The sequence below is a fragment of the Manis pentadactyla genome, chromosome 4 (assembly GCF_030020395.1).
Source record: "Manis pentadactyla isolate mManPen7 chromosome 4, mManPen7.hap1, whole genome shotgun sequence".
Taxonomy (NCBI): domain Eukaryota; kingdom Metazoa; phylum Chordata; class Mammalia; order Pholidota; family Manidae; genus Manis; species Manis pentadactyla.
Window position 1 is genome coordinate 118,774,765 of NC_080022.1, and position 26,539 is coordinate 118,801,303.

The following is a 26,539-nucleotide window of genomic DNA, read 5'->3' on the forward strand; positions in this document are numbered from 1 at the left end:
GTGCCACTTGTCTTTTAATTTTATGTATTTCTCTTCTTCATATGGTAGTTTTAAATATGAATGCAGTTATATTTCCATGTTTTCCTTTATAGTTGGTAGTTTTAATCTCATGTTTATGCAGCTCTTCTTTCCAAGATTATAAAATAGTCTCTAGTATTTTCTTACTTCTTTCATAGTTATGTTTATGCTTAGCTTTTTAATTTATCAGATTTGTGTTTTAGGAAAATTCTGGCTAAAGGCAGAAAGAAGCTATAATAGATGTTCTTGAAGTACTCCAGGCTAATTACAGTAAAGGTCTTTTCTGGGTCAGTGCTGGCCTGGAGGGAAGGAGTCATCAGACACTAGGGGCAGGATATTGGCAGTTGATCAGAGGTGGAGATTGAGGAAACCTGGGTGGAAAAAAGTACCTTTAAACGGAGATTGAGAATAATAGATTTGGTATAAATTTGGGGGAGGTGAGAGGAATAAAAATTAATATGGTAAGTTTGACTTCATGGCAACACCCACTCAGGCATTAGGCGTTTAGAGCTGGAGGAGGAGTCAGGCCAGGGTAGGGATTCTGAAGTTGAGGGAGTGAATACAGTTGCTCAGGAGGCTGTGTAGGACGGAATGAGGAGAGGGAGGTGAATCAGATGGGTTGGGTTGGTGGGAGTAGCATGTCTGAAACCCAGGGTTCTTGGCCTCCAAGACCTCTTCCCAGCGTCAGTGTGGGTTTCTGGGACTCCAGGTGGATGTTGCATTGACGTATTGTCTCATTCTCCTGCCAGCTTGTGTGACTTTGGACATCTGCTGTGGAAGGAGCCACTGCATCTGATGAACCTAAGCGCTAGTCCTAGGTCTACCCCTGTTTTATTCTGGGACCTTAGCTGGGTTGTCTTTCGATTTTCCATGAGGTGGTTGGTCTAGATCTCTCCCAGGACCCTTCCGTCCTCCCTTGTCTCCTCTCAGACCTCTTAGTCTAATTCTGCACTTGCACCCTGCCTGTACTCCACTCCCAGGGCTGCTGGGGCCTTGGGGATGAGAGGCGGGCGGGCCATGCTCTCCTCTCTGTGAATCATTCCGTTGATTTTCCTGTTCCTCTGACATTCTTAGAAGTTCCACGGTTTGAAACTTCTGGATTTGACTTAACCTTTGTCTCAGAAGCAATTTGAAGACTTCATGCCCAGCCCCTCTAGGGGGATGGGTGATTTGTGTGCAGAGTGGTAGATTGTTTAGCAGGTGGTGTGTCAAAAATCCCAGACCTCACAGATGGCCAATAAGCCCATGAAAAGATGGTCAGTGTTAAGTCATTAGGCAAATACAAATCAAAACCACGGTGTGACATTACTTCATGCTCACTGGGATGGCTATAATAAAAGAGAAAGTTAAGTGTCAGTGAGGATGTGGAGAAATTAGAACCGTTGTGTATTGCTCATGGGAATGTAAAATGGTGCAGCCACTGAGGAAAGTGGTTTGGCAGTTCCTCCAAAGAACTACCATATGACCCAATAATTCCATCCCTAGCATGTACCTAAAAGAATTGAAAACAGGTATTCAAGCAAATAACTTTTATGCGTATGTTCCTAACAGCACTATCCACAGTAGCCATAAAAGCCAAACAGAAACAATCCAAATATCCATCAATGGTTGAGTAGGTTAACAAAGTGTGGTGTAGCCATTCAATGGAGTTATCAGTTATAAGAAAGAGTAAAGTGGCAACACATGCCACAGCATGACTGAATCTTAAAAATGGGATGTTAGTGAAAGAATGAGGCACAGAGGTCACATATTCTATGATTCTGTTTATATGAAATGTCCAGAATAGGTAGATCCAAAGAAACATCCTCACTGACACTTAACTACTTTCTCTTTTATTATAGCCATCCCAGTGAGCATGAAGTAATGTCACACCGTGCGTGGTTTTGAGTTGCCAGGGTTTTGCGGGAGGGGAGAGCACAGAGTGCCCGCTAATGGGATCATGGTTCTGTTCTGGGGGCGATGAAATGTTTTAGAACTAGATAGAAATGCTAGTTGCATAACACCGTGTACTAAATGCCGCTGATTTGTTCACTTAAAAATGGTTAGTTTTATGTTATGTGACTTTTACCTCAATTAAAAAGATGAATGTGTAGGAATCACACACACACACACACACAGGAATCACACACACACACACACACACACACACACACACCTCCCCCCACCCCCCCCAAGCTTGCTTTCTGCTCCAGTGTCGTTGGAATAAACATCAGATTGTTTCTAGAGTCTAGACCAGGGATTGCCCGATTTTTCTTAAAGGTCGGGATAGTAAATATTTTAGGCTTTGTAGGTCAATAGGCAAAATCAAGGTCCTTGTTTATGTAGGTACTTAAATAACCACTTAGAAATGTAAAAGCCATTCTTGGTCTTGGGACCTTAGAACTGGCCAATAGGGGCATAGCTTGCCAACGCCTGGGTTAGGTCAGCCCAGTCCAGTAGAACTATAATGTGTGCCACAAACGTAATTTAAAACTTTCTAGTTTCCACATTAAAAAAGTAAAAAGAAACAGGTGAAATTAATTTTAATTATATTTTAACCTAACGTATTCAGAATAGTATCATTTCAACATGTAAAAAAATCGTTATGTGTGATTTTACCTCTGCCACACCTTCCAGTTCACATGAGCCACTTTGTGAGTGCCTAGCACCGCTTGTGGCCTTGCCTGTCATCCTGGGTGGCAGCCTTGCCCTCACCTGGGCCCTTGAGAGCCATGGGGGAAGTACAAGGTGCAAAGGCTATGCTTGTGGGCTTTTCCTTCTTCGTGGGGTGGCGTGCAGAAAGCCTGCATTCGCAGGATTCTGGGAATGCTGATCCTCTCATTCCTTTGCTCCTGTTTGTGGGTCCCCCACCCACCTCGTGTCTTTCTGTGAACTTTTGGGGGTTCTTTGAATGTCACATCCTCTTTGGTGACTCCTTTTAGAATGTTTGAGAGCTTTGGGGCTCTGATCCCCATTTGCCCTCCAGAGGCGGAGGAGGAGGGTGCTGGCCAGGGCAGAGTGGGGAGTGAGTGAGAGCCTTGTGGGCGGGCTGGCGACTGCATTCTGACACAGCCCTTTGTATGCTGAGTGTTTTGCGGCTGTATTCTAGTTGCTTTTTTCCCTGTGTTCTAGCCTGCTACTTGACCTTTCCCTCTGAGCTCCTTTTCCCTTGCCACACAAAACGACTATAATCAAAGACCTATGTTCTGTTCTTGGCACAGATGTGCAGGGTGACCCAGGAAGGTCATGCTCTGAGTCTTGGTTTCCTGCTTACAAAGTGGGTGCCTACATCCTGCTCACAGGGAGTGCTGCACTAATGGAATGCATGGAGGGGCTGGGCAGGCCTGTAGAGGCTACTGAACCCCCTTTGTGGTAATTAACACTCCGGCCAGCAAGCTGACGGCCTCTTCCGTGGGGAATAGCTGTTGTTTGGCCTACTGCTGATTACTAGGACCTTGATGCTGGTTAGCTGAAATAAATTTGACTCAGAATGTTTATCTTTAGATTGTTCCCAAGCTTCCATTGTGTCTTGAAAGAGAGGATAAAGCATCGCAATCAGGGAAAAGAGAGGGGAGGGAAGTACCGTCCTGTTAGCAGCATCTCACCCTATTGGGGGCAGGAGGCCCAGGGAGAGGGGTGAAGAGCACACGACGCTAATCTGGAAGCATTTAACCTGAGAATACAGGCTTTTCTTTTATCCTTGGAAACTCTTGTCTGTAACTCACTTTCCTATCCGAAATGACACAGTTGGACCAGATCATGGGTTTTGAAACTTTCATTAAATCATGGAGCCTTTTACTCAAAGGAATCTTGTATGGAAATACCATGTATGAAACAAAAACAACATGGTTCTGGGCAACATGGGGTCGGAGCCTGGAGCTCTCTGCCACCTCTGCCTCCCACCCATGGAATCTCCAGTAATCCCTGTGGGCTCTCAGAGACAAGTTTGAAAACCGTGCCCTAGATTTTGTGGCTCTTCCAGTTTTAGCAGTTGAGGGTCCTGTGAGACGGACTATGGCAGGCTGACAGCTGTGCTGGGACGGACCCTGAGTGCACAGCAGCACTGCTCCTGTCTTACTTTCACTTCCTTTGGGGGCTTGAGAGCCAGTGGGTTGATTTGCGGGCATTTTGTCTCTGGAGACTGGGTCTGGCGTCTTCCAAACCATAACCATTTGCTGGTTCCTTAGTCAGGGTCATCCTAGTTCACAAGAAACCACAGCCTGGGTTTGCCTGGGGCCTATAACCATTCCAGTCCTTCCTCCCCTCTCGTTCAGCTTGGCATCTGCATGCTGTGCTGGATGGTGGCCTGCCCTGGGCTCTGGGACAGCTTGCAGTGAGGGTGAGTGTATGGCCTTGAATCCTCCCGAGCCTCCATTGCACTGAATCATGTGTCACATACCATAATCTCATTCCACCGCTGGCAGCTGGGGGGGTGATTGTGGCTGGTGGCAGCATGGCTACTGGTGGAAGAGGGGACAGGGAGTTTCAGAGAGGTCATTGAGCTGCCAAGCACTGGGGCTGTCATACAGAACTCACTTCCACACGGTCCCCACACAAGGCTAGGAGCTAGTCCATTCTCCCCTTAGGAAAGCCGTTCTGACTTGTTAAGTTGGTACTGTTTCTGTGGGAGGCTGGGGTATTGCAAACTAAGTCAAAGCTGTTTAATGGACTTCTAATTCCTAGCCCCAGGAGGAGTAGCCTGCAGGGCCTGCTGTTAAACAGGTAAGGGATTGTCCCCAGTTAGCTGGTGGAGCTGCTGAGACACAGGGTGGTTCAGTGACCTGCCCAGGTCACAGGAAGACCAGTGTGGGTTTTTCCAAGGTTCTGTTTGGTCTCCCTGTGTCTGATAGCAAGTGTTAACCTTTGCTATCGGGAACAGGGCCTTGCCCTGATTTAGATTCTTTAATTGTGGGGGTGCATGGGTGGAGGGCGGTGGTACAGGATATTTTGCAGGTCACCGTGCAGGTCCTAAAATCTCCTCAGCCTCAGGGTGTCCTGTGTTCCCCATACAGGCTGCTTGTGGCGGTGGCCACACCTTTGGCTCAACACTGGACGGGAAGCACTGTTTCTCCCCCTGAGGATTTCAGAATCAGGAAATAGCTGTGACTTCCATCTCTGTATGTACTGAAGCACTAGTTTTAACAGGCAGACCAGGGAGGCTCCATGGTGTGTGGATGCAATCTCATATCTCCCATTAGCCCTGGCCCGTAGCTTAAAGGGGCCAGGGGAGAGGGAGCAGCTGCTGAGAGTCCCAATTGAGTCAGAGAAAGAGTCCAAGTCTCCTGGGTTGCTGGACACCACACTCAGAGCCTCTCTACCAAGGGGCTGCTGAGCCGCCTGGGGTGGGGGGCCTCAGGGCTCGGTGCCATCGGGGCATTCATTTGTCTTTTGCTTGGGGACCCACTCTGACCTAGAAATCTAACATAGTCCCACTTTTCATTTAAACGTGCTCAGGCAAGGTTAAGAGTGGGGGCTTTCAGCTCAGATTTGGGTTCACATCCTGGCTCCATTTTTGATGCTGATGAGCAGGTTCTTCAGAGTTTGATGACACCTACATCCTTGGGTGCCTGTGAGGAAGGTGGAAGACACAAACGACAGCAAGTGCCTGATCTGTAAATGCTGGGGTGCATGGTGGGTGCTCAGTAAATGGGGCTCACTTTGCAAGCACTGGATCAGGACCCACTTTATGATTTTGTGGGATGGTTGACACTCAGTCTCTGTCTCTGTGTACCCCAAGGCCCCCAGAACAAAAGCCCAGGCTGCCTTCTCTCCTGCTGAGCTACGAGGTACCACCCTAGCGACTCCCTCACATTAGCCTGCAGGGACTGGAAGGGCATACATAGTCAGTTTGCTCATGTGGGTTTAATTTTCAGAACATGTTCAAGTGTAAAGATTTAACCGGGTTTTAAGAATTTTTAGAGGGTAGGTAGTGAAAAGGCAAGGTGCCATCAGCCCAAGTTAAGACTTTCCATTAGAGGGCGTAGGCTGCTCCAGAGGGCAGTGGCCAGTGCATCAGCCATACCTGAACTCCTCCAAGTGCACGTCCTCTTTCAGAAGTCACTTTGCATGGAAGTGTCCGAGTGGCCATCAGCAAGGTGAAAGAGGATTAAAAAAGGCATTTATCTTGCTGGGAGCACTTGTCTGGGAACCAGACTCCTCATGCTTCAGAGCCTGGGTGAAATGGCCAGAGGAGGGTAGAGAGCAGCTCTGGTCTGGTACCAAATCACTGGGCTGGGGCAGGATAGCTGTCCAGGGTGTACCCTGGCCCTTTGGTCACCAGCATTGCTCCTGGCAGGTGGATCCTTCCAGCCTCCTCCTCTCTTGCCCCCCAGCCCATACAAATCGCACATTCATCCAGGGAGTGGAGCCTTCTATAGGATCTAACAAATAGAAGTGGCTCCTTGTGAGAGTCTATGAGCAAGCTCTTCTAATAGGCAGACGCCATCTCTTAAACAGTATGTTAACTCAGTCCCCACATCTCCCTTCCTGCCTTGAACCCTATGAGCTGAGGGGTCCTCTTCCTTGGGGTGGGGGGTGGGAAGGGGTTGGGTCAGCTAGCGTGGCCATGCAGCCTTCTACAGTGTGGAGGGGATCCTATACTTAAATCGAAGGAGCATTTGATGGGCTCTGGGATTATGTATTGTGGTGGTGGTGACCTTCATAGCTAACAGCAGTTGCTGTGTGCCAGGCCGCTATTAATTCATTTATATTCATAACAGCCTTACAAAGTAGAGAGATAAGAACACTGAGATGGAAAGAGGTCTTGTGCCCAAGGGCACTAATACAGTAAGTAGTAGAGGTGGGACGCAAACCCTGACAGTCTAAATGTGGACCCCCCTTCCACAGTTTCCCATGCTAGCTCAAGTAGGGGCAGGTGGGCATTCAGACATTAGATCTCTGGCCGTGTGTGGCCCTTAGCCCCTAGTCCAGGAGCCAGGGGCTGCCCTGCTGGCAGGGTGTGTGTGTGCAGGGAAGGGTGGGATTAGAGAATGAGGTTTATGCTGAACTCATTTAGATTTCCTTTCTCTTTTCCTTCCCGTCACACTCCCCTGACCTACCTGTTTCTTAATGGGAAGCACTGCTTTTTGAAGGGCAAGGTGTGACTTTTTCATGCATAACTGTTGCCCCAGAAATTTGTACCTATGCATTTGCTAGCATTCCTCCCTTTACCACAAATGGTGCCATGTTCCAAAAATTCTTGCGGCTGTGGGCTCCTTGTCAGAACCAAACAGAGAAGAAGCTTTTTAAAATGTCACTTTCCCCCTCTTCCTCCAGCTGCTGCAGTCCAGGGAGGCCCTGAGCATGGGCAGGGCTGCAGGGCATGTGTGAGGGCAGCTGAGTGGTGGGGGTGAGAAGGCAGCGTGGAGAGCCAGCCATCAGCTGCATGCCTTTGCCCTCTGTGCCTGAGCTCCAGGTATGGGTTTTGTTTTGTGTTTTGAGGTGAAATTCGTATAACATAAAATTAACCATTTTAAACTGCACAGTTCGGTTGCATTGAGCACATTCATAATATTGTGTAAACACCACCACTCTGTAGTTCAAACATTTCATCACCCTAAACCATACCCTGTAACTATTAGCAGTTTCTCCCTACTCCCCACCCCCGTCCTCAGCAGCCACCAATTTGCTTTCCATCCCTCTGTGTTTACCTGTTCTGAAGATTTCATCAAAGTGGAATCATACAGTATACCTTTTGTGTGGCTTCTTACAATTAGCATCTGCCAGAGTTTGTCCTTGTGGTACATGAATCAGTACTCCGTTGCTTTTTTATGGCTGAATAACATTCCATTGTGTGGGAATAGTACATTTGTTTATTCATCTGTACGTGATGTTTCGGCTATTAACACCTTTTGGATGTTGTAAATAGTGCTGCTGTGAACAGTCGTGTATATGTTTTTGTTTGAACACCTACTTGTGGCTCTGGGCAGAGACCTAGCAGTGGAATTGCTGGGTCTTGGGGTGACTCTGTTAGTGAGCCGTGCTTTGAATCAGCACATCAGCACTGCAGACTGCTGGTGAGAGGAAGTGGAGATGGTGTTGCCCAAAGCCTGTTGCTGCCCATTTGGAGGAGTCCAAGCTGGAGAACTGGGTTTCAGGGCAGCCATCAGGGGTGCAGGTGCTGTGTGTGGCTCTGAGGTAGGTGTAGAGGGGGCCCTGCTCACCCCCAGGGGTGGCTGAGCCACCGTGAGCTTCAGTCCTTCTTTCTTTTCCTGTTTGTCTAACCTGGAGATCAGCTGAGCTGCCAACAGGAGCTAAGTTGGGGCTTTAATATTGCTGGGAGGAGAGGGGCACTGAGGGGGAGTTGAAGGCCAGACAGTATAGGGAGACACTGGTGCACTCCAGAGTGAGAGCTGCTGGTAGGGAGCCCCTGAAGGAATCTTAGGGTCAGTTGGAGGGAAAAGATCTTATCTGGCTGTTCACTATTCTTTTACTAGGTTTCAAACTTCATTTCTTTTGCAGTGGAACACAGAGCCCCTTGATACAGAACATGGAACTAAGGTGTGGAGGTGAGGAGGAGGGATGGTGCCACCGAGACCACCCCCACAGAGCCCCGGGCCCCACCCACTCTGCAGTGGCCTCTGAGGCAGGCCTCCAGGCTTCTTCACTGTTTGAAAACCTTTAATTTACTTTAATTCTTGCATTAATATTTTTTAATAGAATGAAATACGTGATGTATACAAAAGCACACAAATAGGACATATATGCACAACATATCTCCTGTGTTCCTCTGATGCTCCAGGTGCTTGGTTTCTGGTGCTTTGGCCTCCCTTAGTGGCTGGGATCCAGGGGAGGGGACCGTCAAGCAGGTGTTGGCTCTGCCAAGTCCTGCCCCTGACCCAGGTCTTCTCTCCACAGTAGATGTCACCTTGTTAAGGGGAAGGTGTCCCTGCCTGACTGTGTGCAGGAGTTTGTTTCATTTCCAGATGGACTGTGATACAGCCATTGGGGGCAAGTCTGGTGCGAGATGAAGCCTTTTAAGGGAGTGCTGTTGAGGAGAAGGGACTCCAGAAGAAACGTGGAGATGGATTGAAGGCTCGTTTGTGTTTGGGTTGACAGAGAGCCAGGGAACTGACCAGGCCTTGTGACACTGGGAGCAGGGCACCAGAGAACCAGGGTGTTGTGGGGCAGGACATGCCAGTCACTGATCCGTGGACTTCTGGGGTGCAGTGGGGCAGCCAGCTAGGTTAGTGAGGCTCCAACTTTTTGTTCTTGATTATTGAGGCCCTCAGAGGGCTTCTGTTTATGTGGATTGTAGTCCATGGTATTTACTACTGTGTTAGAAATTAAAACTGAGAAAAAATTTTAATTTATTAATTCATTAAAAAATAAAACCAGTTACATGTTCACATAAATAATAGATGCATTCTGAAAAACAACTTTTCTAAAACAAAAAAATTTTGCTGTGAAGAGCCACATTATGTTCCTTTTTGCAAGTGTGTGGCGTCTGTCATAATGAAGCTATATCCTGTCTTCTGCACTTGGAGAGTTTCAACATCAAGTCATGTAGCCTCCAGAAAGAAAGCCCTCTATACACTAGTGGAAGAATGAGAGTGAAAAAGGCAAATGACAGCTTGTATTTTTGTAAAAAGTTTTGGGTCACAGACTGATAGGGTTTCAGGGATTGCCACACTTTGAGAACCACGGGTGTAGCTTAACTTGGGCCCAATGCTTGAAGGCGCCGAATGCCTTGAGGGGAGTGGCAGAGAGGATGCCTGTCATGACAGAGCTGGTGCAGGTACAGGATCTGGGCAGAGGGCAGCAGGGGGCCAACATGGACAAGCGCCTGCTCTCTCTGGCAGCCAGCACATTGCAGGACGTACCCCTGCCACCAAGGACTCTCTGAGGAAGGAATGGAGTGTGGGTATGGTGAATGGCATGTGGTAGGGACTCGGAGTGGGGAGGGTTAGGTTTTACTCTCCTGGCTGCACAGACAGGGCTGGAGGAGGTTCCTTTGCTTTTGCATCCCACCACCATGCTCTGTGGCTCTCAGAAGGGAGGTATCAGAGATGACTGGCTTGTTTTAGGATGGGACTGGAACAGCAGTGGGACTGGTTGCCCGTGAGGATGGGACTGGGGCAGCAGACTGGGCAGGCAGTTCTCAGTCACTGACTTGCTTTGTGGCCACAGGGCAAAACGACCTCAGCCTTCTCATCTCTTCACTTTGTGGTGCCTGGTAATCTCCAAGAGCCCATCCTGACTTCAGCCGTGGAGCGTGGTGTTTGGACACAGGAGTTGGAGGCATGGTGGTGGCCTGGTGGGGTTCCTCCTTTCCCTGGACATGCAGGGCTCCTGGCGTGTGTCAGAGTCAGGGTGGAGAAGGAGATCCCGACTCCTCAGGCCAGCAGTGATGGCCGAGTCCACCTTCAAAGCACATGGGCGGGCAGGGAGGGGGTGCAGGGGAGTCTTGGAGGCCGCCAGCAGACTCAAATGACACAATTGGCATCTTTTTTTCTTTTTTAAAGAAGCTTGGATCAACCCTCAGAACTTTCCCGAGAGGAGGAAGGTTACCTCTTCTCTATGGGATTAAAGTGCTCCTCAAGCAGGTCTTGCCCCTGGGATTTGGTAGGTGGACAGGAATTTCAGTATTTTTAATGTTAAATGAGAGATTTATCCCCATGGACTCAGACCTTTTTGTTATGACTGTATATTTTATAGCATAGAAAATATTTTCCCTGACCCTTTCTTCTCTGCTCACCACTCTTCCTTTTCTGTGTGGAAGGGCTTTCTGGGAATGCCTGGGTAAGTTTCCTTTGAGAGGTTTGCAGCTTGAACTTGGTCTGTGTAGCCGGGCTGCCTGCCCACTGTCAGCTTACCAGGAGCCTCTCAGGATCCCCCTTCCAGCACCCCTTCAACCCTTTTTCCTTTATTAGCTTTTGAGGAGATAATTGTCTGGACTTCACATTTATAGGTAGTGTTTACTTCTTTGGTCTCTCTTAAAGGAGGTTTTAAAACAGTCACACTTGTACATGAATATTCATAGCTGCTAAACGGTAGAAACACCCCATGTCTATGAACAGACAATGGATAGACAACAGGTGGTATAGCCATGCTGTGGACTATTATTTGACCATAAAAAAGAATGAGATACTGACACATTCTACTACATGGGTGAACCTTGAAAACATCATGCTGAGTGAAAGAAGCCAGTCACAAAAGACTGCAAGTTATCCGATTCCATCCATATGAAATGTCCAGAACAGGCAAATCTAAAGAGACAGAAAGTAGATTAGTGTGAGGGTGAGGAGGTTGGGGATGGAGGGTTTAGGGAATGATAGCAAAAAAGCACAGGGTTTCTTTTTGGGCCAAGGAAAATGTTCTAAAATTGATTGTAGTCGTGGATGGAGTACAAACCATTGAACTGTACTCACTTTTAAATGGGTGAGTTGTGTGGTATGTGAATTACATCTCAAGAATACCCCAGGACAGTTACTACCCTACCTGGTTTTTGGTTTGTGCTCATAATTTAGATTTTGCTAGACCATTATTCGACATCTTCAGTTCTCCATCTTCCTGTCATTTTGTTTGATGTTTGTTACCCACATGTAGCTAACACCACACATTCTACCTGCATTCTTTCTCTGGGCATGGCGGTGGCGTGCCTTCTCACACATGTGCATATGCATATGTGTGCACGCTCGCACACACACATAGCGTGGGCTCTGCGTGGTCAGGCGTCCAGCAGCAGTGTAGAAGTGTTCTGTGCTGAGAGCACCGGCATCAGATAACATTCAGAGCTCAGGTCATTGTTTTGCTAAGTATTTATTGTCTGCCTCCCTCCTCTGCTGCTTCTGATTCAGCCAAAGCGGGGGACTGTGCAGATTGTCTCGAGGTTAGGGGCCTCCACAATTGCTCTGGAGAAGTGGGCCCAAAAGGTGCAGGCCTCATGGAGTTCCTGGGACGTGCTCTCTGCTGTTTGAAGTCCTCCCTCATAAAATAGTGCTAGCAGAGCGGCACTGAGTGTAGGACTGTGTGGCCTCCTCTGGAGGAAAGCTCGATCGTCTGCATGTGCCAGTCCACCTCACTGTGGCTCAGTGTGTCAGCTTGCAGCAGCTTATGTTCCCTGACTCCGATTTCTGAAGTTGGTCCTTTGCTCACTCCTTACAGAAGTCTCTTCCAGACCCTCCTTCCTCTCTGCTCACTGGTGTCAGGCTCCTTCCCCTTCAGTCTACTTTGTGTGCCTCTGTCTAGCTGTGCGTATTCTTGGTGGCTTTGCTGTCTTTGCTTTGATGGCCTTGCATCCTGGCCTTTGGCAGCAAAGGTCAACAAACTATGCATCTCTTCTGAGGTCTGGGCTGCATGTCCTGGTGTAATTAGTAGGGTCCCCACTCATTGCCCAAGGTAAACCAGTTTGGATGATAAATTATAGGGTTAGCTTACTTAATGAAGCTCTGCTTTCTCTGGGGTGTGGTAGAGGTGGGAACCTATGCTCACACTCCTGTCTTTGCACAGGTAGGAAAGATTCCTCCTACCAGAGAAGAGCCCCATGTCTCTGTCAGCTCCTGGAGCGCCTGAACTATCCATGGTGCCCAGTCGTGTTGGATGGGCAGCTCCATGGAAGGGTGGTTTGTGGTTGGTTCATTCTGTAGTGATGAACTCCTTACTGGGGCCACACACAGGCCCTAGGCCTGCAAGGGTGACTCAGGGAGGCCCTCAGGGGTATTCTGGTCAGGACTAGACCCTCCCAGAATGCCCCACTTGGGAACATGCTTACTGCTGGGCTTGCACCAGCCTTTACCTCTGGGAGTGGCTCACTGATGTGGAGGGTGTTGTGTGGTTAAGGGCTGGATATGGGGCCAGACTGCCCAGGCTCACACCTGCTGAGGCAGGTCCCTTAATCTCTCTGTGCACTCCGGTTTCTCCATATGGAAGGTGGGGCGCCACGAAGTGCCTGGAGCAGGGATTGCCCTTGGAAACTGGGGGAGTTAGCTCTGGTGACAGTGGGAAGCAGGGAGATGTGACTAAGAGAGGAAACCAGTGGGTATCTTTGTGGACTCGCCAGCATGCTCACTGAGATCGAGTGTGTGTCCTCTAGATCACATACCTGTTTCTTTCCTGCTAGCTGTGAGAAGACCAGTCTTTCCCTGCACACACAGCCCTGGGTCCTGAACATACTGCATCACTTGCAGTGGCTGCAGCCCGGCTATGACTGTCTTTATGTTGGCCGACTGTTCTCAGCTGACTTTGGAGGTGGACGATAGGCTGTGAAAAGCTCATGCTGGCAGGTGGTGCCCACATTGACTGCATTTTGTGTCCAGAACTTAATATCTATGAAGCAGCAGGAAGGGCTGAAGACCCCATGGATGAGTCTTAGGAGTTCTAACATGGTTGGGTCTTTGCAGCATTATGGAGACAAGCTTGTGTGTGGTCTCTTAAGGAGTCTACAGTAAAGGCCAGTGCTGGTTGGCCCAGACAGGTTTGTTTTAAAGAGAAACTCACTTTCCTGGAGGCTGTGGCCCTACTGGGCATGGTCAGAGGCATGTGGGCACATGATTCTACTGCCAAGCTTCCCTCTATGGCGTTCTTGGACTTAGAGCTGTCTGGCCCTCTTGCCATCTCTCTGAGTGGCCACAGGACAGAGTGAGGTCTTGGCAGGGGTACGGCCTGAGACTGACTTTTAACGCGTGCTCACATCTCCTTTTACTGACTTACATCTAAGAGTCCCAGAAAGGACAGGCAGCCTTGAAATCTCCCATGATTAACAAACTTATAAAGATGGCCAGGCTGGTGCCATTCAGGCATCATTCCTCCTTTTAGAACTGAAATACAGAAAATATTAAAGAACCCTTTTGCTAGGATTATGGAAGCGTTTCCAATGAAACTCTTGGGAAAAAAAGAGGGGCAAGGAACCAACCTCAAAACCACAGAAGATAATTAGTTGCAGTATACACACATTCTACCCATGGATCTTTCAGTGAACCCTCTATCCAAGGGTCACTTTCCCCCCACTTCATGAGCCTCTATCCAAGGGCCACAGCTTGAGTGCAGCTCCCCAGCCCCACCTTTGGCCCGAGAAACCTGCCCCAGGAATCTCCCCAGAGCTGGGGTACTGGCCCCCCAAGGGTGTGGACCCTTCTTCAGAACTCTGTGGGACTTTTCCTTTTGAAGAACTTTGATGGGGACAGTCACTGTGCTTGGAATTGGGGCATTCAGCCTGGTGTGAAGGAGTTGTAGGGTTTGCATGCTCTGTGACACCCTCAGTCAGGAACTTGGGGTTCCTTCTGGGCTGGCCTCGGACACTGTGCAGTTCTATCTGTCACACTGTCCTGGGACCCCCCACTCCCTACCTCCTCTGTGGGGCTCAGTCCCCGAACGCTGCCAGCCCCAGCTGCACCCCCGTTTTGTTTGAGCACCAGTATGTGCGGGGCCCATGCTGGTGCTGGGATGTGTGTCCCTGAATCTGAGTCATCAATTGTTCAATGATTCAGGGTGTGTTTGTGTCTGTTGTAGCTATTTAAAAGTGGTAAGGAAAGAAGGGTATGTGCATTTTTCTGTTGTAGATGATGAAATTGCACAGAGATAATGTCTTGCCATGGGCCACATAATGACTAAGTCATGGAACCAGAACTTGAACTTGGGCCTTCTGATTCCCAGGCCGGGGTCTTTATGCTAACCACCTGGAGTTGTTAGGTCATGCCACTGCTGGGGAGTAGATTATAGGAGTTCCCTAACCGCCCCTACTGCTTGTGCTGCCAGGAACAAGCAAGCCTCCCTGCCACCCAGCCCTTTTGGGAAGACATTGTCACTGTATCACAAGTCATGCTCATGGTCAGGCAAACAGCTTCCCTCCCCTTTAAAAAACAGTATCTGCTAAGTGCTATATAGTAGCTTTACTTTACAAAACATGGTGAAAACAAAGCAACCCCAGGACTTGCTCACAACCCAACAGTCAGCACAAGAGCTATTTTCTTATTGACACTAATTCCTTATGCATTGTGTGATCATAGACCATGTTTTCACATCCTACCCTGGCTGCTGTTTGCTAGACTGAGCCCCTTGGTGGGGGACTGTGTGTGCTTCCTGTTTTTATCTCTGATGCCTCCAGTGGTTGCAGTTGCAGAGGAGCTCCTGGGGAAATTCTGCTGAACACCTCCAGAGGGTGCTGGTCACCCAGCGGACAGAGCCAGCAGAGCCTCCTGGCTGGAACTCCTGTGGGTACATGCTTTATGGGTTTTCTTGAATTCTCACAGCTATTTATAATTAACATCTGTGTAATGTTTTAGTGAGTTGATTTAGCCATTTCCTTGTCAAACTGAGTTCCTCCTAAATCATGAGTGGAACTCTTTGCGTCTCTCTGTTACTTCTTGAGGCTCAGTTTCTGGCTGTGTAGCTGCTGTGGCGGGAAGTGGCAGGCTCTCCCTGAGAGGACCAGGTTCCCCACACCGCCGTCCTTTGGCTTTGTCGGCATGGCGATGTGACAGGGTGGGCTCAGAGGAGGGAGAGTGCAGCGTGTCTGCGTGCTCTTCAGCACACTGGCTGTCCCCCGGTGTTGGACCGACCAGTACCTACTGGTGACCTGGCAGCTCGGCAAATGAAAATTGGGAGTTGGGGGTGTGGTCCTAGCTCATCTAGGTCTTAGCTGGGAAGGCCTTGCCAATGATACCCAGAGAACACTTAGGGAGCAGTTCACTTCTCAGCCTTGTGGTAGTGACTAATAAATGTGTCCATTGATTCATCCACTTGGTTTCTCAGTCACCATGGCCCTGTGTTGTGCTGTGCACTTTGTTAGACGGACCTGTCTACAGGAGCAGAGAGGGAGCATAGCTGGCTGGGGGTCTGGGAGCCTGGAGGGTGAGCTGGGAGTTGCTAGCAGGATGGGGTGAAGAGCCATCCACATGGAGACCTGCTTGTGCATAGGCCCAGAGGCCTGAACCATTTTTCTTTCCCCTGGGAGGGAGAGCTCGGAGATGGGGGAGGTGGTAGTGTCCTGGATTCATGGCGGCAACAGCCGCAGTAAGTTCTCAGGTGAACATCTGGCTCTGGGTGTCTTCCTGTACTTGAAGGCGGTGTGGAATTTTCAGGAGGCCCATGTAGGGGACAGTGAGTCACCCTATTCCATGGAGTGGAGTTATTATTTGTATGTGGAAGGTAAGCTTTGGAAGGAGAAGTGGCATCTGACTGTAGAGGGCCTTGAGCATGATGGGGCATTCCCAGGGGGGCAGGAAGGTAGGACCCACATTTTCACATAAAGAGTTTTGAGTGCTTCCTCTTTGGTGCCATGTCCTGTACTGTGTATAACTGCCTTTCTCAGCAGCACATGCACACTGAGGATGGGTGAATCTGAGGGGACAGGAAAAGCAAGGTTAACCACCTGTTAGAAATCTGTCACTTACTTCCCATCCTTTTGAGCCTCAGACAGGGCACATGTTGCTCAGAGCCAGTGTGCGGCATTTGGATACCTCAGAGCGGGTTGTGATCGGTTGGCTGTGTCCAGAGGCCTGTGTTCCTGGGAAGTGTCAATGTGGCTGCTTGACAGTGCTGTGTAGAGCTCCTTCCCCTGCCTGCTGCCCACCCACTTGGCCTGCTTTGAGACAGCTGGGCTCTCTCTGAGCAACCCAGATCTGTCCAAGTTGATGGTGAGGAGGAAAGAGGACCAGCCCCAGAGGCTGTGCGTGTGTGTATGAACTCCACAAGAAGCTCATGCTGGGGAGCTGAGGGCCACGAAGGGCCAGCCTTGCTTGGGGAGGACCCCATGGACTATAGAGGCCCTGGCAGCTGGAGCTTCTGGCAGGCCCACTTTCAGTGTTAACCTGTGTGGGTGGAGGGAGTATTCAGAAAGTAACAGTTTTAGTGGTATTTTTTTTTAATTAGTCTTGTTATTTTGAGATAATTGCAGTATTGTGTGCATGTATGAAATTGCAAACGCAGAGAGGTCCCATGTAGTTTTTATTTTATTTTTTTATTTTGGTATCATTAATATACAGTTACATGAGCAACATTATGGTTACAATACTCCCCCCATTATCAAGTCCCCACCACATACCCCATTACAGTCACTGTCCATCAGCGTAGTAAGATGCTATAGAGTCACTACTTGTCTTCTCTGTGTTGTACTGCCTTCCCTGTGCCACCTCCCCTACATTATGTGGGCTAATCATAATGCCCTGTTTTCCCCCTTATCCCTCCCTTCCCACCCATCCTCCCCAGTCCCTTTCCCTTTGTTAACTATTAGTCCATTCTTGGGTTCTGTGCGTCTGCTGCTGTTTTATCTATCTATCTATCTATCTATCTATCTATCTATCTATCTATCTACCTACCTACCTATCTATCTATCTATCTATCTATCTATCTATCTATCTATCTATCTATCTATCTATCTATCTATCTATCAATCTATCTATCTATCTATCTATCTATCTATCTATCTATCTATCTATCTATCTATATCTATCTAATCTATCATCTATCTATCTATCTATCATCTATCTATCTATCTATCTATCTATCTATCTATCATCTATCTATCTATCTATCATCTATCTATCTAATCTATCTATCTATCATCTATCTATCTATCTAAGTATCATTAATCTACAATTACATGAAGAACATTATGTTTACTAGGCTCTCCCCTTCACCAAGTCCCCCCCACATACCCCTTCACAGTCGCTGTCCATCAGCCTACTAAGATGCTGTAAAATCACTATTTGTCTTCTCTGTGTTGTAGAACCCTCCCCATGCCCCCCCTTCATTACACATGCTAATCGTAATGCCCCCTTTCTTTTTCCCCACCCTTATCCCTCCCTTCCCACCCATCCTCCCCAGTCCCTTTCCCTTTGGTAACTGTTAGTCCATTCTTGGGTTCTGTGAGTCTGCTGCTGTTTTCTTCCTTCAGTTTTTTCTTTGTTCTTATACTCCACAGATGAGTGAAATCATTTGATACTTGTCTTTCTCTGCCTGGCTTATTTCACTGAAAATAATACCCTCAAGTTCCATCCATGTTGTTGCAAATGGTAGGATTTGTTTTCTTCTTATGGCTGAATAATATTCCATTGTGTATATGTACCACATCTTCTTTATCCATTCATCTGATGGACACTTAGGTTGCTTCCATTTCTTGGCTGTTGTAAATAGTGCTGCAATAAACATAGGGGTGCATATGTCTTTTCAAACTGGGCTGCTGCATTCTTAGGGTAAATTCCTAGAAGTGGAATTCCTGGGTCAAATGGTATTTCTAGTTTTAGTTTTTTAAGGAACCTCCATACTGCTTTCTACAATGGTTGAACTAATTTACATTCCCACCAGCAGTGTAGGAGGGTTCCCCTTTCTCCACATCCCCTCCAACATTTGTTGTTGTTTGTCTTTTGGATATTGGCGATCCTTACTAGTGTGAGGTGATATCTCATTGTGGTTTTAATTTGCATTTCTCTGATGATTAGCGATGTGGAGCATCTTTTCATGTGCCTGTTGGCCATCTGAATTTCTTCTTTGGAGAAGTGTCTGTTCAGCTCCTCTGCCCATTTTTTAAATTTAATTATTTGCTTTTTGTTTGAGGTGTATGAGCTCTTTATATATTTTGGATGTCAACCCTTATCGGATATGTCATTTTTGAGTATATTCTCCCATACTGTAGGATGTCTTTTTGTTCTACAGATAGTGTCCTTTGCTGTACAGAATCTTTTTAGCTTGATTTAGTCCCACTTGTTCATTTTTGCTTTTGTTTCCCTTGCCCGTGGAGATATGTTCATGAAGAAGTTGCTCATGTTAATGTCCAAGAAATTTTTGCCTATGTTTTTTTCTAAGAGTTTTATGGTTTCATGACTTACATTCAGGTCTTTGATCCATTTTGAGTTTACGTTTGTGTATGGGGTTAGACAATAATCCAGTTTCATTCTCTTACATGTAGCTGTCCAGTTTTGCCAACACCAGCTGTTGAAGAGGCTGTCATTTCCCTATTGGATGTCCATGGCTGCTTTATCATATATTAATTGGGTTAGTATCTGGACTCTCTATTCTGTTCCACTGGTCTATCGTCTTTTCTAATGTAAGCATTTTAATGCTGTAGTGTTCCCTCTCAGGACTGCTTAGTTGTGTCCCACAAGTTTTGGTATGTTTTTTTTTTTCCAACTTCCTTTGACGTTTCCTCTTTACCCATGGATTATTTAGGAATGTATTGTTTAGTTTCCAAATGTTTGGAGATTTTCCTAATATCTTTCTCTTATTGATGTCTAGTTTGGTTTCATGGTGCTCAGAGAACATACTCTGTTGATCTCAATTTTTTATTCTATTGAGGTTTGTTTTATGGCCCAGGATAGGTGTTCTGTGGGCACTTGAAAGAAAGGGATTGTATTCTGCTGTTGCTTGGTGGACTGTTCTGGTAACCGTCAGTTAGATTCTCTTGGTTGATGGGGTTGCTGATTTCTTTTGTACCCCTGCTGATTTTCTATCTAGTTATTCTACCAATTGTTGAGGGATGTTGAAGTCTCCCAACTATAATTGTGTATTGATTTATTTCTCCTTTCAGTTCTATTCGTTTTTCCTTCACATTACTTTGCAGCTTTGTTGTTTGGGTGCATTATACCTTTAGTATTGCGTTGCCTTCTTGATGAATTGACCTTTTAAATCATTTTATAATACTTCTTTCTGTCTCTGGTCATTCTCTTAATTTTCAAGTCTGTTTTATATTACACTAATATAGCAGCTCTGCTCTCCTTTGATTAATATTTACATGATATATCTTTCCTGTCTCATATTTGCAGTGAGATTCTTGTAGATACTAGATAGTTGGATCACCTTTAAAAAAATCCACTTCATCAGTCTGTGTTTTAAGTAATTTATTTAGACCATTTAGAGTTAATATCATTGGTACATTAGGACATCGTTATTTGTTCTTTTGTCTTCCAGTTCACCTGTTCTTGACTGTGGTTCCTGTGATTGTGCTGTGGAGCCCACCATTGAGCTTTGTATTTCAGGTTTTGTATTTTTCCATTTCAGAATTTCCATTTAGTTCTTATATCTCCTGTTTCTTTGCTGAGACTTTCTGTGTTTTCTTTTGTTTCAAGCATGTTCATAATTTCTTGTTGAAGCATGTTAGCATGACTACTTTAAATCTTCAGATAATTCTGACATGTTTGTCCCCTTGATGTTGGCATCTGTGGTTGTTTCTGTCCATTCAGTATGAATGTCATACCTGGTTCTTGGTATGACAAAGATCTCTGTTGGAACCTGGATATTTTTGTGTTGCATTAGTTGACTCTGGATTGCATTTGATCCTCTTTTTTCAGTTGGCTTTTTCTGGTACTGGTCTAGAGGGGAAGGGAGGCCACCACCTTTAATTTGAGGTGGAGGTGGAAGTCCAGCCTCCATGGACACCTGAGTTACTGCAGGGGTCGGGGAGAGTTCAGCTTCTCACTCGTCCCCTTCTAACAGCACCCCAGCAGGGTGAGCTGAGAAACCTTGTTACTGTGGAAGCCCCAGCTCTCTCACTAAGCTGATACTTCCCTAGCAGGGGCACCGGGGTGCCTCTTAGCCAGCAAGGTGGGAGGCATGCCTTTGCTGGCACAGGTGGGATTGTGCCATTTCTGTGGTGTCTGGCTGGAGCAGGGTGGTTACTGTCTAGACCTCTCTTGTCTTACCTGGTTGTCCTTCCTGGTTCTTCAGCTAGAGAGAGCAGGCTTTTTTTTTTTTGGTATCATTAATCTACAATTACATGAAGAACATTATGTTTACTAGGCTCCCCCCTTCACCAAGTCCCCCCCCACATACCCCTCCACAGTCACTGTCCATCTGCGTAGTAAGATGAGAGCAGGCTTTTTGTGGGGCTCTTTGTGTCTATGCATGTTGCCACTTCTTGGTTGCCTGCTCCTCCAGTCCACAGTCTGGAACAGTGAGGCTGAAAGAAACCCAGGGCACATGAGTCCATATCATTCCTCAGGCCCCAGTGTCTCCAGCCTGCCCGCCACCTTCTCTCCACCTTTCAGAGTCCCTTTGAAACCTTTGTCACTCTTCTTAGGTTTGTCTTATATACAATGTCCAGGGTTTTATTTAGTACTTAGTAGGAGAAACGGAAAATTATGTCTGCCCCATCTTCCAGAGAGCTTAAGTTTCAAGTAACCATGTTTGAAAGGCCTTTGGGTTGAGGAATACAGCCAGACCACCAGCAGCCACTTACCAGACACCAGCCAGAAGAGCAGCTTGGTTTATCGGGTCTATGAGGGAAGGCTGAGTTTAATTAAGAGGGATGTAGCTCAGGGCATGCTCTCAGGTGTAACTTTTACATGGGGTCTGGACCAGTGTGCTTCTTCCAGTGTGGCCTGCTTAAAACAGAACTTGGTCCCATCCTTTTGGGTCCTTATAGCCCAGCTCTGATCCTCAGTACCGACAATTCCTGCTTTTCCTATCTCCCCACCCCGCTCCCCAAAACACCAAACCTGTAAACACCCAGTGAGAAAACACCAGAGCTAGCAGGCACTAAAAGCTTCCAGAGCGCTCTGCCTGCACTAGCTTCCTTGAGCTGTCGTCGGGGCCCGCATTTCAGTCTGTTATGGGGCTCTCAGGAAAAGAATGCCTTGGCCTGTGAGAGCTGCTTCAGGGAAGGCCAGTCATTGGAGGGAGGAATCCTGCTCTACAGAAGCATTTGTGAGCCTCTGGTCCCTTGGGGACAGCAGCTCTGGTGGGCACTTCTGGACATACTGCCATGCTTGGGTTGGCTCTTGGCATGTTTAGACAGTCTGATAAACAGTGGGAGAAGCAGCAGCTCTTCCTGGGATGCACTCCCATCCCTACGGGATGCAGGCAGGGCGGCCAGATATTTGAGGAGAAGGGAGCTCAGAGAGCGGTGTGTCCCGGTGCTTGACTCTCTGGGCTTATGGAATGGGTTAGAGTCTGGATATCCTCAGTAAGAGGCACTGAAGAGATTGAAGGAGGGGAAGCAGCATGAGCTGCTTTGCACTGTGAGTTGGGCTTCTTCCTCGCCAACCCCACAAATGCAGTCATTCCCACCTCTGTGCTTGCACATAAGCCAGGCCCATGCCTGGAGAGTTTTCCCCACCCCAGGCCACCCCTCCTGTGTGTGTGTTTTGGAGTAGGCCCTCACCTCCTTCACAGTTGTGCCTGCTCCCCATTTGCTCACTTGGATGGCAGTGCTGGATGACAGGTACCTTCCTTTCTCCAGATGACCCTGGAATGGCATGGTGGACATCTGGAGGTTCTTGTCATCCAGTTGTAGGCACCAAGTCAGCCCTTTCAGGAGCTTCTTGCTCCACCCACTACCCCATCAGGCCTGTTCCTGATGCTTCATGCTCCCCTCTGACCTGTGTCTGGCATGTTCTAGCTGCCTTCCTACAAAACAGTGGACTGGGTCATTGCTCTTTGAAACATCTGTCCCTCATCCTTTGAATGAAGTTTCCCAAATCTGGCTGGGGGGCAGAATCACTGGCAAACTTACATAGTAACCCCTAGACCTCCCCAGATTTGGCTTCCTTAGGTTTGGGAGAATGGCTCATTAGTTTATATTTCCTTTGGATATGAAGGTAGGAGCAGTTTTAATTAATATCTCTGCTTCCCCACTGCCTGACACAAGCTAAGTGACTTTTAACAGCTATATTGAGAAAAAATTCAAATGCCATACAATTCACTCATTTAAAGTGTACAATTTGATGATTTTAAATACATTTCCACAGATGTGCAACCATCACCACAGTCACTTTTAGAACATTTTCATCAGCCCCAGAGGAAGCCCTGCAGCCCTGGGCTGTTGCTCCCCCAGCCCTTCTGCCCCCTAGCCCCGGACAACCAGCAATCTGTCTTCTGCTGCTGTGGGTTAGCCTTGGTAAAACTCTTGATGGGGTTAGCTGCTTCCCAGCCTGCTCCCTCTCCTGGACACTTGTTTCTTGCCCTTTGCCCTCCGTTGGCCCAACCTTCCCACTTATCAAGACAACCTACCCACCTGGGAGTGTTTCCTTGGGGTTACCTAGGTAAGGAAGTCATGGCCAAGCAAGGCGGGTGCTGGCAGGCTCCCTGGTGTACAGCACACAGGGCTGTGGACAGAGTAGGCCTGACTAGATGTCTGTTGAGTGAATAACAACACTGATGGTGGGCTGAGGTGAGACCGTGGTCAGGCTCTGAGGGAACTTGTACCAGTCCCTCCCGTCTTGCACTGTCCCTTTGGGGGACAGCCCTCTAGATGTAGCTGATAGTGTGAAGTCACCCCAAAGCCCTGCAGCCAGCCAGAGGTTGGGAGGGTGGCGTGCAATCAGAGATACACAGAAATGGAGGAGACATGGTCTTGTGGTCTAACTCGATTTCACAGGCCGGGGAACTATAGGCCAAGAGGCGAAGTGAGGAAGTCACCTGGCCCAGGATGCACACAGGGAGTCCTCTTACCTTGGCACTGGCTCTCCGTCCTGTGTGTGGGCTCTGGCGGGATCTGCTAAGTGTGCTCATCCCCGAGTGGTGTGGGACAGAGGCCAGGTGTGCTCACCCGCTTAGGGGATGGCTGGGCGCTGCTGGGTTCTCTGAGAAAACAGACTTCTACTTTTTTTGCTTCTGCTTTCCCAGGAAGAATTTCATTCCACATAGCCCACAACCCTTCCTGGGCTGTGTCCCTCTACCCTGGTTCCTTGCCAGCATCCACTCTGTGTCCTCAAAGCCATTCTCTCCTTCCCTTCCTTCAACCCGATCCATACCCTTTCCCAAAGCCCCTCTTACCTACTCTGTTCACATTCACAGGCAGAGCCAGTGCTACCCCTGGGGGCCTTGAGGGCCCTCCAGAAGCCAGGAAAAGGGAGTGTTTTTGGCTCACCCCTTGTGCTTTGTGACCTGTAGCAAGTCACCTTCCCTCCCTGAGTCACAGATTCCATAGCTGTAAAACGAGGTGGTGTGACAGGGCTTTCCAGTTTGGAGAGTGTTGAATAAAAAGCATGTTCGGAGGACTCCTAAAGCTTACTACGTGCGTAAGCAGCAGGCACAAAGCTTTGGTTCTAATTTGTGTTATTGCAGGGGACGCTGGACAGATTGGCCTGGTTGGGCCTTTTCTAACTGCCTTACCAGCTGTGTGTGGCTGAAAAAGGAGGTGGAGCTACAGTATCTGTCTAGATCTTTTCACTCCTCTTGAGTTTCTTGTCAGGGTCTGGTGGAAGGGAGGGGACTCTTTGGATATAAGGAAAGATAACAGCTAACATTCATTAAGTATGTTTAGGCCAGATACTGCTCAGTGTTTTTTGTTTTTTTTTCTTTTCATATAATTTTCTTGAGATATAATTCACACATGATGAAATTCACCTTTTTAAAGTGTATATATAACTCAGTATTTTTTAGTATATTGACAAGCATTTTACAACCATTTCCACTATGTGATTCCAGAACATTTTCATCACCCCAAAAAGAAACCCCATACCTGTTTAGAAGTCACTCCCCATTTCCTGCTTCCTCCCGTGTCTTGGCAGCCACTAATCTGCCTTCTATTTCTGTGGATTTACCTGTCCTGCACATTTCATGTAAGTGGTGTCATATAACATGTCTTTTGTGTCTGTCTTCTCTCACTTAGCCTAATGTCTTCAAGGTTCATCCATGTTGTAGCATGTATCAGTACTTAATGCCTTTTTGTTGCTGAATAATATTCCATTGAATAGATATACCACTTTTGTCTATTCATGTGTTGATGACATTGGGGTTGTCTCTATATTTTGGCAGTTGTGAGTGGTGCTGCTGTGAACATTCATGTCCAAGTATTCATTTGACCACCTGCTTTCAGTTTTATTGAGAACACATGCCTAGGAGTGGAGTTCTGAGTCATATGGAATTCTGTGTTTAACCTTTGGAGGAACTGCAGGCTGTTTCCCACAGCGGCTGTAATGTTTTACATTCCTGCGCTGTGTTTTACTGAATTATCTCAGCAATCTTCACGTCATTTTCATGAGGGGTAGCTGTGATTATCATAGTCTCTACCTTTCAAATGGGAGAAATAACACTCAAAGGGTTTTCAGCCCATGGTCATACAGCCAGTAATTTGACGAATCTTTGTTCATTGCCAGCTCTGAGACACTAAGTGTTTCTCAGGAAGATTCCTTCTCTGGACTCCCAGTGTGGAAGCCGCCCTCTGCAGGTCACCTTTGTAAGGCCATCTGAGTGTCCTGTCCCCACCACCCAGTGTCTCCAGGGCCTTGTGTTGTGCTTTTAGGATGCGGGCTTTTGACTGTGTTATTCACATGGTGTACCCAGAGCCTGGTGTGCACCAATGCTCATGTAGTTACTGAAGAAAATGTTCTTTTTTTCCTGATCATGGTGGTTTGATCAGGGACTTGGGAAAGCGTCTGTTTCTTAGGAGTTCCTGTACTCCCCAGCTTCTCAGACCCCCGCTGGTTTGCATTCCCCTCTCTGCCCCAGACTGTGCAGATCCCCGGGAGCCTCTTGCTGCTCTCAGACCTCTTTCTTGGAGACTGTGGCCTGTGACTGGGGATGGAGTGTGTCGTGCAGAGGTAACTTCTTATCGTTAACCTCTGACCCTGCTCTCTTTCTCTCTCCTCCAAGGCCATAGATGACCTGACCTCCTTTTTTTCCTCCAGGCAAAACCCATTTATGGTGGCTGGCTGCTCTTGGCTCCAGATGGGACTGACTTTGACAACCCAGTGCATCGGTCTCGGGTAAGGGCATCAGAGTGAATTCTTGGGGTGGGAGGGACTGGAGAGGAGCTCACCTAAGGGCAGACAGACTGAGTGGAAGAGGGTGGTGGGGAATTGGGATGGCAGGATGATCAGGGAACCCCCATTTGCCAACTCAGGTTCCACAGAAAGTCTCAATGATACATAGTTATACCTCGTCCACCCTTCAAAATAAGATGCTCTCACATGGTGCCTCCTGTTTCATGGATTATCCTGACACTTGAAACAGTTAAATGGAAAAGGCAAAAGAGCAGTTCAGCAAACATTGTACATAATGCTATTTAGGCTTCCAGTTCCTTAAGGCCTGAGACCCTGACTCCTGTTGCCCTTCCTTCCCTCCCATGAGCTCTAATGAAGAGATGAGGGCCTGGAGAGCCAGCTTTGCTTTTGCCCCATCTGCCCTGGGCACCCTAGCTCAGGGTGGGTCCCTGCTATGCAGCCAGGTCTGAGCTAGAGCCTCCATATGATGAAACCACATTGTCCTGACCATTGGTTTTTTCCTCTGCCATGGAGCCCCCTCCAGTTAGTTTCCCATTAAACTCTTCTCCACACTCTCTCTTCTAGGGGATGCCGCCTGTGCCCTGTGCACCGCTCCAGCCACACTCCCTTCCTGTCCTCTGAGAGCCTCTGCCCTGCCCCTGCCACCCTGGGCCCGAGCGCTGCCCTCTGGGCTGGGGGCTGTGGTGCTCACAGACACAGTGTTGTGTCTGGGGTCTCTGGGGTTCCTCGTGGCATGGGAGTTCACTTTAAAGACAGTAAATAGGAACATTGAAAGTGATTCTTGGGAAGACTCCAGGTGGCCTCTTCCTGGATACCCAGCGTGGAAGCAGCCCTCTGCAGGTCCTCTTTGCAAGGCTGTCTGAGTGTATGGTTCCTGCCACATGGGCGGGAGCTCCGGCAACAGGGGCCACTGTGTTCCAATGCCTGCAGTAATCAGTGAGCAG

The 26,539-nt window shown here is 47.9% G+C and overlaps 2 protein-coding genes across 11 annotated transcripts in view; one reads left to right on the forward strand and one right to left on the reverse strand.

Annotated features, from left to right (window-relative positions):
• The window catches only part of TNFRSF13B (TNF receptor superfamily member 13B), a 205,029-nt gene that overhangs the window by 124,322 nt on the left and 54,168 nt on the right, over positions 1-26,539 (reverse strand). The gene's annotated exons all lie outside the window — the stretch shown is intronic.
• Positions 1-26,539, forward strand: part of MPRIP (myosin phosphatase Rho interacting protein) — a 171,480-nt gene that overhangs the window by 4,065 nt on the left and 140,876 nt on the right. For 9 of the 10 annotated variants that reach the window (XM_036894043.2, XM_036894042.2, XM_036894046.2 and 6 more), the window contains exon 2: positions 25,500-25,577. The exons of the other annotated variant lie outside the window; for it this stretch is intronic. In XM_036894043.2, the coding sequence (XP_036749938.2) occupies positions 25,500-25,577 (78 nt within the window). The remainder of the gene's footprint in view (positions 1-25,499; positions 25,578-26,539) is intronic. 10 annotated transcript variants of the gene reach the window in all.